The sequence below is a fragment of the Candoia aspera genome, chromosome 3 (assembly GCF_035149785.1).
Source record: "Candoia aspera isolate rCanAsp1 chromosome 3, rCanAsp1.hap2, whole genome shotgun sequence".
Classification (NCBI taxonomy): Eukaryota; Metazoa; Chordata; class Lepidosauria; order Squamata; family Boidae; genus Candoia; species Candoia aspera.
The window spans coordinates 85420917-85439982 of record NC_086155.1 but is presented as its reverse complement, the minus strand read 5'-3'; the positions used below and the strand labels follow the sequence as shown (position 1 = coordinate 85439982).

General features: G+C 41.0%; 1 protein-coding gene across 1 annotated transcript in view; it reads right to left on the bottom strand.

Annotated features, from left to right (window-relative positions):
• The window catches only part of DPYD (dihydropyrimidine dehydrogenase), a 643333-nt gene that overhangs the window by 556127 nt on the left and 68140 nt on the right, over positions 1 to 19066 (bottom strand). The window contains exon 3 of the mRNA XM_063298272.1: positions 3692 to 3774. Coding sequence (XP_063154342.1) covers positions 3692 to 3774 — 83 coding nt within the window. The remainder of the gene's footprint in view (positions 1 to 3691; positions 3775 to 19066) is intronic.

Sequence of the window (19066 nt, the reverse complement as noted above, 5' to 3'; positions counted from 1 at the left end):
TGATTTTCTAAGCAATCTGCAGGAAAAGTAAAATATATTTTATAGGTTCTTCCAGCATTTGTCCACCTCAAAATATATCTTCAATTTCATTACTAAATTCAGCAATATCAATGGTAATAATTACTATAATATTTTTAGAAAGCAAACCAGCTTGTTTTACTAGCAACACAAAGCAGCAATCCTGCAAAATATATAAAGCACTGTAGCAAAATACACAAATGCAGACATAACATGCAATTATATTTTATATCAGATATGTAGAAAAATGCCTCGATAAAATAAATTTTAAAATCCAGCATTAATATTATAGGAATTCAATTCCCACGTTTGCCGGGATCCCAGGGACTAGCCAGTTAGGCTTTCTTTTATTTGGAGCAATGCAATTGTTATATACATTGTCTGCAAGTTGAGACACACTTCAAATGGGCATTTCCACAGAATGCAATAGTTTATAACTGGCAGTTCTGACCATGTATAATATGTAACCTTAGGTCAGTTAAAATTAAAGAATTTTGGTTTATTTGAGACAAGTGATTGAAGGAATGTTCAGGGGAAATCATATCTCTCTACACTCCCATAATCCCCCTTCACTATAGTATTCTCTAAGGAGAAAAGCTTGCTCTCCAATTTATCTCTGTAGCTCACAAAGTAAATTAAAATTCCCAACTGAAAAAAAAAAACCCAAGAAATTACAGATGAAGTCTCAGACAATATAAAGTACAGCACCACCTAAGCCTATACAATCTTATAAGTCCATATAAAAGTTGGAAAAACAACTTGACATAAACATTCTTTCTCACCAGTGGATAAAGGAGACAATTTCTTCAAATATCCATCTTGCAATCAAGCTCAAAACAAGACTTTTATGGGTTTCTTGATTTATACTTTAAATATATTTAAGGCAGTGGTATTACTTTTTAAAGCCCTAGAGACAACCACCATTGTGGAATACATTGATACGATATTCCCTATGAATTATTCGTCAACTGAAAGCCACCTTGGTCTGTACCTGAAAGCTATACTGACTGTCTTGTGTATGTTTTAAACAGCAGATCAGAAAACAAAACACAGAAATATTCTTGCACGTGTATGCTACCACAATTAGCAACTTAAAGATTGTTTAAGTATAGTTCATACAAAACTGAAGATCTGCTAGTATTGAATAAGCATTTTAATGCTTTAGAACTTCTGTTGTCGGTACTACATCCTGTCATACTTTATAAATTCAGCATGTCAGTATATGAAGATGACTTGCTAGGGGTGTTGTGTATAACCGCTAGCGCCACCAGTTAGAGCTGGACAAGATTCTTGTATCTTACCACAATCTAAGCATTTTTTTAAAACGTTAAGCTCTATGTAAATAACATCGCAACAGATATTTCTCAGTTGAATCTGACTGAAAAATATAGGAGCAAAATAATGGAAAAGATTCACTTAGAAAGTGTATCAAACTTAAGACTTTGCCGCTTTTATCACATGTAGTTTTCATGGTTTTTCAGCAAACAAATGACTTTTGGACCAAAGGTGCTATGAAGAAAACGTGACATTTAAACTCTTCCCTTAAGCTGTTTAAAGCACAGGATCCTGTGTCTTTAAATACATTGTTGCAGAGACAATCAGAGCAATGAAAACCAACTCAGACCAAGATATTAATATTGCTTTCTATGTTCCACAGCAATTAAAAAACTTCTGGCTTTCCCGATAGAATAAAATTGGTAGTTTTCTGAATAATGTCTGTGCATCTACTTTTTTTCCCTTCCTTATTCCCCAGCCTTCCAAAAATGAATTGTCAGATTACAACCACAGTACGTATTGACTTGCTGTGGTTGGACATACATTTTGAAATGCATATTACACTCTTTTTGAGAGTAACCAATGCAGCTGTCAGAAATTTGCAGCCTCTCTTTTCATCCATTACAGATTACTTTGTACAAGACATTGATCATTCAGCCACTTGCTGTTTCTCTTTCCATGAGACAATAAATATAAAGAAAGTTCAAAAATAATTATCATATTCATGACAGAAATTAAACTTGGTTGTACTTTTAAGTCTGAATAAAAGGTTTTCTACTTTTGATTATTCAAGGAAGAAGATGAAATTATTTTCATTTGCTAAGCAGCTGTCAACTAGTGTTTCAACCATCTAGGTCTGAACTTAGTTTTTCTGTTAATATCAGTAAAGTAAAGATGGGTGCCCACAATCAAACATGTCTTATGTTCTAAGAGCTGTTTTTCTGATTGCCAGGTTCTGTTGTAATTTTCATACTCATTTGATGCTCAACAATGATTTACCATTACATCTTAAATTTGCAAATTAGCAAGCAAATACTTCTCAAACATAATTCAGGAATGTACAAACCAGCAAATAAAATTCTAAGAAATGCTAGGAAACAGGTTGGGAGGTCTCCAAATTAGGTTCCAAAGTTTTTTCCATAGCCAAACAGCTCAGTTCAGAATATATGGACCTGACCTTATTCATTTATTTAATTTTATTTAATGGTAAGTCTCTGCTTTTCTCCTAAGCCTACTGTATGTGTGGTTCTCATATAGTTTGCTGCATCAAGTATCTTGGAATGATACCCTGGGTTTGATATGACACCAGACGTTTTAATACTTGAGCAGAAAAAGACTTGAATGGCTTCCAAGACTTCAGAGGTGTCATATTTCAAAACTTCTCACAGATGCCTGTTCGAGGACAGACTATTCTCAAATCAGGCTTAAGAGAAGCAGTACTGCTTCTAAACATGATGCTATCCACTCCAATCATTCAAAGCAAACAAAAGCACCCTATTAGGAAGGAGGGAAAGCAGATATTTTAACACTGGAATGTTAAGAAAAACTTGATAATGGCAAGTACGGTATGACAGTGGAATGAGTTACAGAGGCAAGTGGAATTATTTTAAGATGAAGGTAGCTAATTCTATCCGAATAACACCAATTCAAAATGCTCTTATTATAGGTTGTTTTGTCCTAAGTTTGAAACAAAACAATTCTTCTGTTTTCTGTACATTCCTAAACTGGGAAATCAACACCATCCCTTGGATTACAAAATAGAAACAGTCCTGCAGTTGTAAACATTTGTACCAATCAATCTGCTGAACATCTCTGCATGACTGTAGCAAGATTGCAATATTACCGCTTACTTCTGAGCACGTGGGACTTGAGTGAATAAACAGAACTGTGTGAAGCAATGGGTTCATAAAAGTTGAAAACACCCTCCCCCCTTTTCAAGAAGGAGGTCATTCATTTTAACATACAGTGGTATAATCCCATTAAAGACTAATAGAAAAAGAAATTATACAGGCTGCTATATTGTGAGAATTAAATACAAATTAGGAGCAAATGCTGCCTAACTTAAAAAAAACCATTGTACAATTTCCTTAATACTTGCACAATTTAGATGAACAATTTTCATTCATTCACACAGTTTATTCTAAAAATAAAACAAGGCACCCCTTAAGCATTTTTCATAACAAATTAAACATTTACGTTTTTTAGTGTGTAGGAAGGCTTAGCATTCATGCAGCTTCAAAACCGAAGTACAGCCTCAAGGGAAGCCTCTCTGCTGACAAATTAATACCTTAGAGAATAGGCCTGAATGGTGGCAATGAACTCATTTGTTCCCACAGTAATGAAGAATGACTCTTTCTTTACCACATCTGTGACTGTTGCTATGGTGACCCAGACTTACCTCATTGCTTCTCGAAGGGCTCCACGCTCACCAAGAGTCGTATGCTTGATGTCATCAAAATTATTTTCCAGTTTCTCACAGTTCTGCAATAATAATAGTAATAATAATAACAACAATAAAGAAATATAATGAAAACAGAAGACTCCACATAATAAGCAGCAATTCCAAGTTGGGCAAATCCCACATTCTAGTGGACTAAATTGCCTGCATTCATTCTCAGTGCAAACATAGATGATTATATTGATTACATATTCACACAAATTACTCATTTTTGCTTTTAATTGCATAGCAGTAATTAAAAATGACACTGTGAACTCAGCAACAAAGTACAGGTGAAATTTGTATGGTTGCCATGGCAATCCTCTTATCAACATTGGGGGGGGGGGATAAAATTTTCTTCCTAACGTGTATGTGTGTGTTTTTCTATACGTAAAACAGTGAAAGGAGCACCATCAAACAGATCTACTAAGATTACATATATTTACTGTATGCACAAAAAATATACATATAATCAGCCATGCTTTAAAATTATAAGAACCTTTATACATGTAGATTAAGGAATCCAAACTCCAACAATTCTTACAGTATATATGAAAGCCCATTTGTTAAAGCAGTCACCAACTAACTGTGAAAAAGAAAGAAAACTTGTTTCAATAAATCTCACCACCATATATAGATAGATATAGATATAGATATAATGGCTGTATCCCTAAGAGCTCAAACTAGTCTTCCTTGTCTAGAACGTATGTGCTCAGAATATTTGCAATCTGGATCTTTATGGTAAACCCACAAAAAATTGCTGCATTTCCCCTGATTATTATATTTTATTATAGCTAGAGGCAGATGTTATAGTTAACGTTTCAAATACATTAAAGCCCCACAAAGTTTCCACAGGTATTATCTATAAATGGGCTAATATAAATGCTGATACTAATAAAGTATTTACTGGCCATGCCATATTTGCAAGAGTGATAGCAGCAATATCCAGATTATCTAATGGATTTGGAGTTATTGCCGTATCACAGCTAAAGACTTGTGGCGAGTTTGACATACCAACCATTCAACAGCCATACTTAGAATATTATGATCTGTTTAGTTATTCTCAGCAGCACAACTTTTGAGAAATCTCTGTGGTGGCTTATACAGCTGTTTTTCCAAACAACTGCAATTATTCAAAACCATAACAGTTACAGAACCACACCATGAAAGCACCTATTCTCATAGCCTCTTTCCCCCATCCCCAAACCAAAGTACAAGTATAACCCGGTCTTCTAGAAACAAGCAAAACAGCAGAAATTTAAGGAGCCAAATTTAAGATGATTTCTTTCCTCTCAATAACCTCCCTGGTGCTTTTTTTGAAAATAAATTCTGATAAATTCTCTTTTCACTGTGATTCCTGTTCTGATTTTTAATTTGGTATTCTGTAACTACATCGTCTTTATATTCTTGATGTTTTCCATTCTAACCAAGCACTTCTTAAGAAGGAGAAAAGGTGCATTTCAGGATTCCCTTTGATTGAGTTAGTTATGGACTCCAATTACCTACAAACATGATAAATTGTTAGTGGGGAAATGACCTGAGACTGTACACATTGTGTAGCATTCTCTAGTCCTGTTCGTTGGAATTTAACACTTTAATATGCCTTTGTTTTCAAAGAAACTTTGTTCACCCAGAACAGCTAGAAGATTTCCCCAGTCCCTTAAGAATCAGACTAATCTTTTTATTTCCTTTCTGGCCAGGAACTGGGCTGAGTGAGATCACATTCAGGAGAATCACCTTTTTACTTCCCCTGGAAATTTCATTGGGCACGGTATAGACCTCTCTCTCTCAATTAACCTGTAAAACAGGATAGAAAATTTGGCCTAATCCATAGACATGGAATCTGTATCTTCTGTGTAGTAACCAGGCCATTTTCTGAATAACCTTCAGCATGTATACCTGCACTATTAAATCACTACACAGAACAAGGAACACTACAAAAGTTACTTTCACAGACCGGTTTTAAATAATACTTCAATTAAATATTATTCAAAAAACAGAATAAATAATAATAGAACAAAACAAAGCCAAACTAACTCAGCCCACATTGAATTATGTCTCAAGTGCCCTCCAGAAGACCCCTGTTTTCAGCTGTTGCCAAAAGGCAATCAGGATGGGAGCCAACCAAATGTCTACTGGAAGGCTGTTCCAAAGGACTGGCTCTGCTACCAAAACACAACTCCACCAAGCTTCATCTCCTCTCACCTCTGGGAGCCATTAGGTTTTCCCAGGTAGGTCAAATTGGCTGGGCCATTTCAAAGGGAGAATGGGGTCCTGCAAATAATTTGGTGACAAGCTATGTAAGGTTTTACAGGTTAGAACCAGCACTTTAAATTGCATCCAGAAGAGTATTAATAATCACTATAGGGGCTGCAGCACTGGTGCAAAGTGCTCCCACTGGCAAACAAAGGTTGGCACACAGGCCACTGCAGTTCAAACCAACTGCAGCCTCTGAATGGTCTTCAAAGGGAATCCCATCTAAAGCATGATTTAGTAGGCTAAACAGGTGATGATGAGGGCATGAGTCACTGCAACAAGATCATCCCGCTCCACAACAGACACACCACAAAGCTGGGCAAAGTCCCTACTGTCTTTGGCCTCCACCCACTGTTCTGGCAAGAGCCACCAAGCACAAAAGGACCCCCAAGTCAGGGGTAGTTCTACCTCATGAAGAGACACCACTGAAACAGACAGAGAACTCCAATGGATAAAACAGTAACTCCATCTTTATAGGGTTTAGTTTAAGCCTGTTCTCTCCCATCAAGATCCTCATAGCCTCCAGGCACCAGGCACGACATCAGTGGCATCCCCAATCTGGTCTGGGTAGTGATATAAACTTGGGTATCATCATATTAATGATGGTGAATCTCAAACTGTCAAATGACCTCTTCCAGTGGCTTCATATATATACTGTACAGTAGGAGAGTGGAGAGGACCAACCCTGCAGCACCAACCAGGCAGCAGCAAATTGTCCAAACTGTCCTCCCCACCACCACTGACAGGAACCCTCTGCTCAGAAGGAAGCAGAACCATTCAACCCCTGTAGGTGGTCTAGAAGGATACTGTGGTTGATGATTATATCAAAGGCTTCTGAGAGATCTAAAGGAACAAGGGTGGGTGCACTACCCTTATCTAGATCCCTACGAAGGTCATCTACCACAGCAACCAAAATGGGAAGGTTGGAGACCAGGTAACAGTTGTCTAACACCTCTGGACCCAGGGAGGGCCTCTTAAGGAGGAGGCACCTTATAGCCTCCTTCAAGGCCAACAGCAGTCTTCCCTCTCACAATGAGGCATATCAATCTCCCAGGTAAAGTAAACTCCTCCAACTGCAGAGATAAGCCAGGAGGGACAGAGATCCAGTCTACAGGATAAGAAGTGTTATGTTACTTTCTGGATAGAAAAATGTTGTGCAAAACATGGAAAAGGAGTAAGATATGGTAAGCCAAAGGAATTAAAGGCATGAGATAAGAAAAAAGAAATACAGTTAACTAGTTTATACCAATACACCACTCAATGTCTTCATACCTTTCTGTCCTTGGAAACCATCCATAGATTGTTTCATTCCATAGACTGCTTAATTTTTGTTCTTTAAAGATCTCTCCATTCTCTTTTTCAGAGTCTTATCAGTTTCATCTAACCATTTCTTTCTTGATCTTACCCTTCTTCTTGTCCCATTCACTCTTCCTTTATATATTTAATTTGATCTTTATTCATTCTCACTAAATGACTACTATCGCTCAATGTGAACTTTTTCATATTGCTTACTCACTTTTTAATTTAGGAAACAGTTGTTTGGTAACCATACACTCTCATATTATTTTACGGCATTTACCATTTTTAAGTATCCTATTTCCACTGCATTTAACTTACTCTTATGTTTTTCCTAACCTATCCAACTCTGTTTCCTATAGAAATATGGGGAAAGCATACTCTTACAAACACTCATTTTCCTTTCTTTCAACAAGCCTTTACCCCTTGCAACAAACAACATATTACCCACTACTTTTCTATCAGCATTTGCATGACTTAAAATTTCTCCATCCACTTCCTCATCCCTACTTAACATTTTACCAAGATACACACATTCATTTGCTTGTTCTGTGTCCCAGATTCAGAGATGGTACAGATTCCAGGCAGGATGCACACATGTCAATTCCTGCTGGAAAGGGGTTTTATTACAAAAGTGTTTTGTTTTTATTACAAAAGAAAGAATACCTGCTGCTTTCTAATTTACAATCAGTGTCTCTAGTCTAGCTCTACTATTTTTACAGCCTTAATCTTCCAAACTGCTATATGTTCCTAATTTACTTCCATTCCAGAATCTATTTCGGTTTTACTATTCTTAACTACTTCCCATTCTTATGTCCTTACTTATTTTCTGTAACACTCTAATATTCTTAAATTTGTTACCTACAATCTCTACAAACCATTATATTTTAATTTTTAGCTGTGTCCTGGTCCCAGTTACAGATGCTGCCAACTTAACCTCTCTTGCCTGCCTTTACCACTGTCAGCTTTCTAACCTGGCTTCAACCACCCTGTACTGGCCCTTGTCACATCTGCCTCTGGCTCCTCTGATTCCAACTCTCTGGTGTTAGCTCTTCCAGCTTTAGCTTTCTAGCATGAGCTCTTCTCTTTGATTTGCTAGAGCTTGACCCTTTCTGATCCACTCTTACCTGGCATTTTAGAAGCCAGCTCATATATAACACATGTACATTCACATCCTCACATACATTCTTTATACATGCATACATTAAACAATTAAGGCAATGTCAGTGCTAAAGCTAGCATTTTATTTGCTCTCATGCATTCTTTACTTAGTTTTATACTGCTCTTATCACATTTAGCAACCAAACTTCACCTGCATAGTCACACAAACGATTCCATAATCCATGTTACTATATACTTTCTTTAAAACAACAAACTTGCAATAAACTTCCTTTTTCAGTCATACAGTTTTCAGTGACTTTGTAGTACGAAGATCTGTTTACATACTTCCTACCGGGCAAAAGATGTACTGTACTTCACAAATATGGTTAATTTTTCATTGTCACTCAGAATTCTCCCAAACATCTTCCCAGGTACTTAACAAATTAATCCCCATGTCATTTTTTTTCATTCACTTTTGCTATCTTTCCCTTTGTATAAGGGGACAATAATAACATCCTCCCAACTATCAGGCACAAACAGTCTTTACACACATTAGCAACACAACTACTCTAGATGCAAATCATATCCGTATTTTAAAATTTCTTCAGTTACACCTTCTACAATTGCAACCTTACAATTTTTCAACATTCTCACAGTATTTATGTCTTCCTTTTCAGCCTTATTTTTCTTAGACATTAGCATTTAGAACAATTGCTCCAATTCTGCTCTTTGCCATATCACTATGATTCCCATGCAAGTCTCTAAAATACACCTTTTAGGGTTCTCTGACTTTAGTTTCTTCCCAAATAATTTCATCACTTTAATTTTTAATTCCATACAAAAATGGATACTTATTTAGTAATCTTCAAGTACTTCCAAAACAATTTTCTATTTCCATCAAAATTGTTCTCCATTTCCTTTGCCTTTTTAAATCTTAAGTGTCCCTTCTCTCTTTGATTACATTCTCTTCAATTATCGTTTCCCCTATACAATAGGGAAAAGAAAGACATTTTACAATATCTTACTGTCACCCTCATTTTTTCCAGCAATCATTGTATACATATACGTATACATATAACTCAGTTATCATTCCCTGTAGTAGTGGCTTCACAGAGTTCTGGGGCACTTTGTAATATAATACTTTTCACTTTGTTCCAAGCAGCTTCGACATCCTCTTCCATTACATCCACTTTCTAGTACAAAAGTAATTTGTCTCATATTCAGACCCTCTCATCACCCTTGTATCCTTCATTAATTTTCTCAATACGTCATCATAAACAATCAAATCAGTCATGCCTTTTGATTCATATTCATTCCTTTGTCATGTATACACAAATACACTTATAGTAAAAGTCCATTTTCAGAACAAATATAACTTTTTCTAGGAAGATACCAAACGTTTAGCACTCTTATTCATTCTTGTGTTTCCAAATGGCCCAATCTCTCTTTCAGTGCTCACTCATTTCATTGTCACTTTATCACTTAGCAGAACGTTTTTTGCCCTTGGATTTCATTCATTTGATTAATCTGCACACATTTTTTCCAAAAACTCATCTTTGATACATCCATTATCCCCATTCAGTGGAATACAACATGGAACTATCACATTCAGCATGCTCTGCAACTGGAAAGGGCAATACTGGTCAGTTGTGACATATGCTGGCCAGTATGGACAAGGAAAACCAAACTCAGTGCTTCTCTGTGCATGTTCATGCTATTCTATGCATCCTCTGCTAGCAATTACAAGTAGAGGAAGTCAGACTTAGCTACGAGATCTTTACAGCAGCTATGAAACTCATCGTTGTGCAGTAAGGTGAAAGCTCGGAAAAAATGAACAAGCTTCCTTCAGAAGCAAAAGTTCCATGCAGACAAGATCTAGGTATCAGGGCTGATGCTTGTCATGTACTTTCCTGCCTCCTTTTTTTCAAGCAGCTTTACTGAAAATCCTTGTTCTACTTGCTTTATATTTCTGCCTGTGTGAGGACTGAGGATCATTTCCAGCTCAGGCTTAAACCAAATAACTCACCCTACTGTTATACTTCTGCAACAGGTAGCTGATTACCTGGCTGTTCCAGAACTGCAGGCTCATCCTCAAGAATGCCATTTTCTTAGCCACATCTGCAGATATCTGACAGCCTAATGACTCCTGAATTTCAAGGTCAGAACCTGGGAAGCTCTGCTTCTCCAATTCACTCTTACTTATCAAACAGGCTCAAAATATTAAGCAAGCTGGGATCCTTAATTTAAAAACTACCCCTGCATGCCAATATAGTGTTGCCTGAATTCCACCAGCTAGGACATATTAGTAGCGTACTGGTGAACTCGTGATGCACCAATAAATATTCCAAGATACAAAGTCAGACATGTAGAACAGTCAGTGTGTTACACCAGCAGTATTTTCAAAGCCAGCAGTCAAATTTAACTTTAAAAGCTAAATAGGCTTGGTTCTTTGCAGAGGACTTTTGTCTTTTGTTGGTTTGTTTTTTGTTAATCAAATATAGTCACTTCAGGCAGCTGAACTAGGGATCAAGAAAGGACAAAAGCCTTAATTTAATTTATTACTGTATTTTTACTATCAAGGAAAAAAAGAGGCACTTAACAGGGATTTTTACTTCAGCTGCCAAAAGAATTTAACCAGCTTTGGTTTGTTTGTTTATTAAACAGATTTATAAGGCCACCCAACTCACACACAGTGACTCTGGGTGGCTTACAGAATTAAAAACCATAAAAACACAATAGACACTCCCCCAACAGCAGCAAACACATTCATGTCAGCCACCTGATTGGCTCCGCAGCAGCTTGGGGTCCCCAGTCCCGCTACAGAACCACATCTTCAGGGCTTTCCGAAACAGGAGCAAGGGGCCAATCTTATATCTGGGGGAATGATGTTCCAAAGGGAGGGAGCCACTACGGAGAAGGCCTTTCTCCTTGATCCCACTAGATGTACGTACTTCCCTAACTGAAGGGACCCACAACATGCCCTGCCTCCCCACTCTGGTGGGCTGGGTGGATGTAACTGGGGAAAGGCGGTCCTGCAAATCACCTGGGACCAAGCCATGTAGAGCTTTAAAGGTGATAATCAGCACCTTGAATTGGACCCAGAAGCAAATTGGCAACCAATGCAGCCAGGCCTGCAACTAGGGTCTGTGTCACCTGGGGCAAACATGGATTCCACGCCCATATTGGTGCCCCCCCAGAGCTCAATTTGATGCCACCCAGCACTCATTTTGCCCCCCCCAGTGCGGCGCCTGGGGCACATGCCCGGCTTGCCCCATCCAGTTGTGGCCCTGAATGCAGCTCCTGCAAAAAAGGTGACACATGTGCAAGTCTAGGCCTGCACAAAACTATGCGGGCCACTACATTTTAAACCAACTGAAGCTTCTGGATACTTTTCAAGGGCATCCCCATGTAGAGCACATTACAATAGTCCAAATAGGAGGTGACTAGGGTATGGGTGACTGTAAGAAGGGCCTCTTGGTCCAGAAATGGGCATAACTGGGGCACAACACGTACTTGCACAAAGGCTCTCCTGGCCACAACTGCCACCTGCTCTTTGATCAGGAGTCGTGAGTCCAGGAGAACCCCCAGGTTACGCACATGGTCTGTCTGGGGCAGTGCAACCCCATCCAAGACCAAAGATGGTAATTCTCTGGAAACCAAAGAGCCCCAAACCCACCGCCATTCCATCTTGCCAGAGTTCAATTTCAACCTGTTGCTCCCCATCCAGACCTCAACAGCCTCCAGTCACCGGGAGAGGGCGGTCGCGGCATCGCTTAATTCACCATGGGCAGAGATGTACAACTGAGTATCATCAGCATACTGATGTTATCTCACCCCACGGTGACAGATGATCTCACCCAGCAGCTTCATGTAGATGTTAAACAGGAGCGGAGAGAGCACTGACCCCTGCAGCACCCCACAAAGCAGGGGCTAAGGGAGGACCTCTCACCCCCGATCAACACTGACTGGAAACAGCCCCGGAGGAAGGAGATAAACCAGGACAACACAGTTCCCCCGCACCCCCAACCCCTGAAGTTGCTCCAGAAGGATACCATGGTTGATGGTATCCAAAGCCGCAGAGAGGTCAAGTAGAGCCAGGATGGTCACACGCCCTCCATCCCACTCCTGCCAGAGATCATCGAAAAGTGCAACCAACGCTGTTTCTGTCCCATATCCAGGCCTGAATCCTGACTGAAAGGGGCCCAGATAATCCGTTTCATCCAGGATCCTCTGGAGCTGCAGCGTGACCACCTTCTCAACAACCTTCCCCAAAAAGGGGAGGTTGGAGACAGGGCAAAAACTGTCCATCAGGGTGGGATCCAGAAATGGCTTCTTAAGGAGGGGCCAAACCTCAGCCTCTTTAAAAGGCTAGGACAGAACCCCCTCCTCCAGAGATACATTAACCACCACCAGTACCGACCCACATGTCACCTCCCAGGAGGCTTTTACTAGCCAGGAGGGACATGGATCCAACACACAGGTGGCCAAACTCACAGTCCCTAGGATCCTGTCCACTTCCTCAGGAGCAACAGGATCAAAGTGTTCCCAGATTACTGAGCAAGAACCTACCCCAGGGATCTCCACTGGACCATTATCCATGCTGATATCCAGCTGGGAATAAATCTGAGTGATTTTATCTGTCAGAAAATCCGCAAATTCCTCAGTGCACACCTGCAGGTATACCCCCGAATCCTCCTTACCCAGAAGGAGATGAGTCACCTTAAAAAGAGCTGCCAGGTGATTATCTGCAGGTGAAATTCATGCCAAGAAGTATTGCCTCTTCGCCGCACAAATCGGCACGAGGTAGGCTTTAATAGCAACTATTACCCATGTTCAGTCAGATTCATTCTTTGTCTTCCACCACCAACTCTCTAGACATCTCTTGATCCATTTCATTCCTTCATACCATGGGGCCTGACTAGGTCCACGGGTTGGGAGAGGTCGCATGGGCGCAATCCTGTCTAGAGCCTCAGTCACCCCCCTATTCCTCAGCAGGACTATGCAGCAGATCCTCAGTTATACCCCATCACTCCCTCTGGAACCCAACAGGGTCCATTAGTCACCGGGAGTGGACCGCTCTAATAGGTCCTGCCTCCCTGTGGAGGGATGTGGCCCTAGAGAAGCTCATAGCCACCAGGGCATGATCTGACCATGATAGGGGGACCAAAGATAGGTCCACCAGTTCCAATCACATAAGCAATACTCCGACAAGAACACCAAAATCAGGAGTGTGGCCACTATTCCTAGTTGGGCCCTGGATGACTTGGAATAGGCCCATGGAAGTCATGGTTTCCATGAAGTCCCGAGCTACCTCCTATCCCACTCATAGGAAAGGCAGGTTGAAGTCTCTCAGAACCATAAGCCTGGGAAACTCCAACCAACTGCACCAACCCTGCAGTGAGGTCAAGGAACTTGGACAGGGAGGCTACTACACAGCAGGAGGGTGGTACAGCAGCAATCCCAACTGATCCCTAGAGCCTGACCTAAGAAAAAGGGTCTCATAACAGGGTACCTTGTGGAGCGGCACCCCTGGTAGCCACCAGAGATTCTCAGATGACAACAGCAACACCTCCTTCCCAGCCCTGCAGTCTAGGCTGGTGCCACACTCAGAAACTGGCTGGGCACATTTCAGAGAGAGGAACATCCCCCTCCAGCCCGAGCCATGTTTTGATGACACATGGCAGATGAGCCTTCTCTGCAATGATAAGATCAGCAATAAAAGAAGCTTTATTGCAGACTGATCTGGCATTCAGGAACAACAGCCTAAAACCTGGGCAATTTTAGATCTGCTGACCAGGCCATTGGGTTGAGCTCAGGGGGGCGGAATGCAAGATCGGTATGAGGCATCGAGGTTGCGTTCCCTGAAAACGACCCTCCCCCATCTCCACCATGTTTCCCTATACCCAACACCGCTGAGATCTGCTCCCCCATCCTATCCACCCCACAAGTCTCTATATCCTCTATCCTCGAACCTCCCCTCTTGATCTAAAGAGAATTCCCCTCCAAACAGCATACATACAATATTCACACAACCAAGGGGCCTAGTGAAAACCCAACAGGTGCTATATCCCCAACAACAAGCTCCCCCCTGCCTGGCCGCTCTCACTTACCCAGCAGGGAGCCACTCCACCAACCCCCCTGGCTCTCACCCAGAGGACAGGATCAACCACACACACTACAATCCACCACCCCACAGCCCCTGGATCATCCTTAGGAAGCTTCACAGGGCAAGATCACAATCTCTGCATACCCACACAGAGCAGTCCAGGAATAGCCTCCTAAAAAACGAAGTACAGAGCTTCTCATTAACAGTGTGGGGTGCCCATGCAGCCTCTTTAGCAACTCAGGAACAGATTGCATTTCACCAAATGCTGCTGCTGCTGCCGGCACCAGCCAATCACCATATAGCGCTTATTTGCAAAGTCACTGTTTTCATTGCCTCCAAGAGTCCGAGGCTTCTAACGTCTGGAGCAGAAAGTCCAGCCAGCAGTCTGCTCTCCTCCACAATGCCTCCAGCATCCGTGCAAGTAGCTCCAGCTGCCAACCTTGGCAGAGACCAGGAGGGATCATCTTCCCCGCCATCTCCGCTGCCATCACATGGCCCATGCCATCTTGCTGGAGCCACAGCTTCAGAAAGCCAGCTCTCAGAAACTGGCTGCTCTCAACTACACCAGAAGGAAGCCCATCCAACAGTAGGTCCCAGTGCAGCCCACAGGGGATCCAGGGGGTCAGGCAGAAACCAGTCCTCCAAACAGTCCCACACAGCCTCTGCTCACTGTGCTCTTTCCCCCTAAAACAGGTCCCCAACACCCAGGCCACAGACCAGTACCGGTCCGTGGCCTGTTAGGAAGTGGGCCGCACAGCAGGAGGTGAGCGTTGGACAAGTGAGCAAAGCTTCATCTGTATTTATAGCTGCTCCCCATCGCTTGGAGTATCACTTGAGCTCCGCCGCTTGAATCATCCTGAAACCATCCCCCCTGGTCTGTGGAAAAATAACCACCACCACTCCGGTCCATGGAAAAATCCCGAAACCATCCACCCCTCATCTGTGGAAAAGTCTCGAAACCATCCCCCCCGGTCCGTGGAAAAATCCCAAAACCACCACCCCCATCCGTGGAAAAATAACTATCCCTCCCCCTGGTCCGTGGAAAAATTGTCTTCCACGAAACCGGTCCCTGGTGCCAAAAAGGTTGGGGACCGCTGTTCTAAAATCACTTAATTATGCAAGTTTACTTAGATGAAACCAATCAATTTATTAGTTTTAAAGAACAGGATGTTCATAACTCCCCCAAATCCTGTTTAATTGGTTGACAGTACTAAAACATCTCCACAATCATTTAAAAAGCAATCAAGAAATATCCATGAGATGTCTCTCATTTCTGTTCTCTTATTTAGCTTTTATTATTCTTTATAATATTTAGACTTACGGTCCAATATGAGTGCTAAGTATGTCCTGTCAGGAAAAGCCTAGTGCTCATGTATTTACATAATGTCACCCTCTCTGCCAGTCCTGCATCCATTTCCTAATGAAGCCCTGTCTGTGGCTATTGTGAAATTATGACAGATAGCTCAGTTCTTTAAAAGACAAACATGAATGAAAAATAATTACCCAAGCTTCCTTATATCACTTTATTAAAAAGGCCTTATCAACTTGTCCAGCTAACGTCAAAATTAGCTTGTTATAATTTTTGAGATAATGCTACAGACATTTTAATACACACTATTAAACATCAGGCTACTCTACTGACACTGCTAAGACATAATTACCAAATCAGCAAAGAATATTTCAAGCCAGCCTATGTAAGCAGTTTTTTTTTCCTTTCATCTTTTTTGCAAGGAATTTAGAAGGCAATTTTTAAAAACTAAACTACACATTAATTCTGCCCCATGTTTAATCTGATATGTTTTATACTGTTCATTGATAATATAAAATTCATTCTTTGTAATGGGACTAGAAAAGAATACTCATCCTTCTGTACCCTTTGCAGATAGAACACAGGTCTGTTTCCATGGAACAATATTAAATTCCTTAAAGGGACACACAGGTATATAGGCATTGTATATACTGCAGAATTAATGAAGGTATGGATGGGTATATGCATTATTTCAAAATTACTGAAGGAAAAACTTCTCCAGGGAACATCACTCAACAGTGTTTTCAACTAAGAATAGCATACCATTTACATTCTAATGTAATGAGCAATAGCATCAAAGGCAAATATAAAGCCTTGGCCACAACTACATGCTCAATATGCATTTTTTTTGGCACACTAATGCAGAGAGTTGCAAAACATATTGATGGCATGGCAAGAGATGATGAGCAGTCAGCTACAGATGCTGACCTCTAGAGTCTCGATTATACATTCACTCCATTCCCCATTCCTCTCTGCTAGGAAGGCAGTTGCAAATCTGATAGCAGGCATAATTGTGCAAAGAATAAGTAACCTTTTGCTTCAAAGACCATTATACAAGCTTAAAAAATATATACATAGGAAAAGCCCATTTCACTCGATTGATGTCTTGTTCCACGTCTTATTTCTGATACCTTCTTTCTGGTATTTTATTTATACGTAGCTCTATCCAGGCAGAGTCTATGTGAGCAATGAGAATAAAGTGTATTATCTTACTCATCTAAAACTGGAGAATTCCAAAATGAATTGCCAATGTTAGGTGGAAGGTGGAAGGTGCCAGTGTTAGGCTGGCCCACAGCAGGGATGTAATGGTATGTGGGAATAACCTTGAGGGATAAGGGGGAAAGGGTTAGTCTGAATAGGGTTAAAATCTGGTTTAAATTCTGCCACTATTCCAGATTCTCATGTTTTATCTTTCCATCTAATTATATCTTAGGCTGTAAGTTCTACATACACTCAAAGTAATTTATTCCTGAGTAGACATATATGGAACTGTGCCACAGTAAATCCATTTATAAGGTAGGTCACTCATACATCCTGCTTTACATAGAACAGTCCTCAGTTTGAAGATCTACACTATTGGAGATAGAACTGGACATAAGCAATCTTTCAAAATTATCCACCAAATATGCCGATAGAAAAACGGTGTGACGGATTTTTTCAAATTGCTCCAGGGGAAAGAGAAATTCTCCAATAGTTTCTCAATGGTAGGACATCCCCATTCTTATCAGTGACGGTAGCATCACTATTGGGAAAAAAAAAAACCTAGCAAGAGGATTTACAGGGATGGAAGTATGGGAATCCAGGAGGTCTTGCAGATCATCGGAAAGACAACTGCATAATGAAAGCCAAGACATTCACACTCATACCAAATTATTGCCAAGAGCATCACATTCCCAAGGATCTCTCTCGGACTCTTTTCTCCTTTGAAATAATGTCTAAAGCAAACATTCTTTCACTACATTGATAAAGAACTGACAGACAAAGATGCAGGACAAATCTGCACAGCACAGATCTGAAGGGCTGTCTAACCGACATCCAGATTGTTGTTGTTTATTCGTTTAGTCGCTTCCGACTCTTTGTGACTTCATGGACCAGCCCACGCCAGAGCTTCCTGTCGGTCGTCAACACCCCCAGCTCCCCCAGGGACGAGTCCGTCACCTCTAGAATATCATCCATCCATCTTGCCCTTGGTCGGCCCCTCTTCCTTTTGCCTTCCACTCTCCCTAGCATCAGCATCTTCTCCAGGGTGTCCTGTCTTCTCATTATGTGGCCAAAGTATTTCAGTTTTGCCTTTAATATCATTCCCTCAAGTGAGCAGTCTGGCTTTATTTCCTGGAGGATGGACTGGTTGGATCTTCTTGCAGTCCAAGGCACTCTCAGAATTTTCCTCCAACACCACAGTTCAAAAGCATCGATCTTCCTTCGCTCAGCCTTCCTTATGGTCCAGCTCTCACAGCCATATGTTACTACAGGGAACACCATTGCTTTAACTATGCGGGCCTTTGTTGTCAGTGTGATGTCTCTGCTCTTAACTATTTTATCGAGATTTGTCATTGCTCTTCTCCCAAGGATTAAGCGTCTTCTGATTTCCTGACTGCAGTCAGCATCTGCAGTAATCTTTGCACCTAGGAATACAAAGTCTTTCACTGCTTCTACATTTTCTCCCTCTATTTGCCAGTTATCAATCAAGCTGGTTGCCATAATCTTGGTTTTTTTGAGGTTTAGCTGCAAGCCAGCTTTTGCACTTTCTTCTTTCACCTTCATCATAAGGCTCCTCAGTTCCTCTTCGCTTTCAGCCATCAAAGTGGTATCATCTGCATATCTGAGATTGTTAATGTTTCTTCCAGAGATTTTAACTCCAGCCTTGGATTCCTCAAGCCCAGCTTGTCGCATGATGTGTTCTGCATACAAGTTGAATAGGTAGGGTGAGAGTATACAGCCCTGCCGTACTCCTTTCCCAATCTTAAACCAGTCCGTTGTTCCGTGGTCTGTTCTTACTGTTGCTACTTGGTCGTTATACAGATTCTTCAGGAGGTAGACAAGATGACTTCGTATCCCCATACCACTAAGAACTTGCCACAATTTGTTATGGTCCACACAGTCAAAGGCTTTAGAATAGTCAATAAAACAGAAATAGATGTTTTTCTGAAACTCCCTGGCTTTTTCCATTATCCAGCGGATATTGGCAATTTGGTCCCTAGTTCCTCTGCCTTTTCTAAACCCAGCTTGTACATCTGGCAATTCTCGCTCCATGAATTGCTGAAGTCTA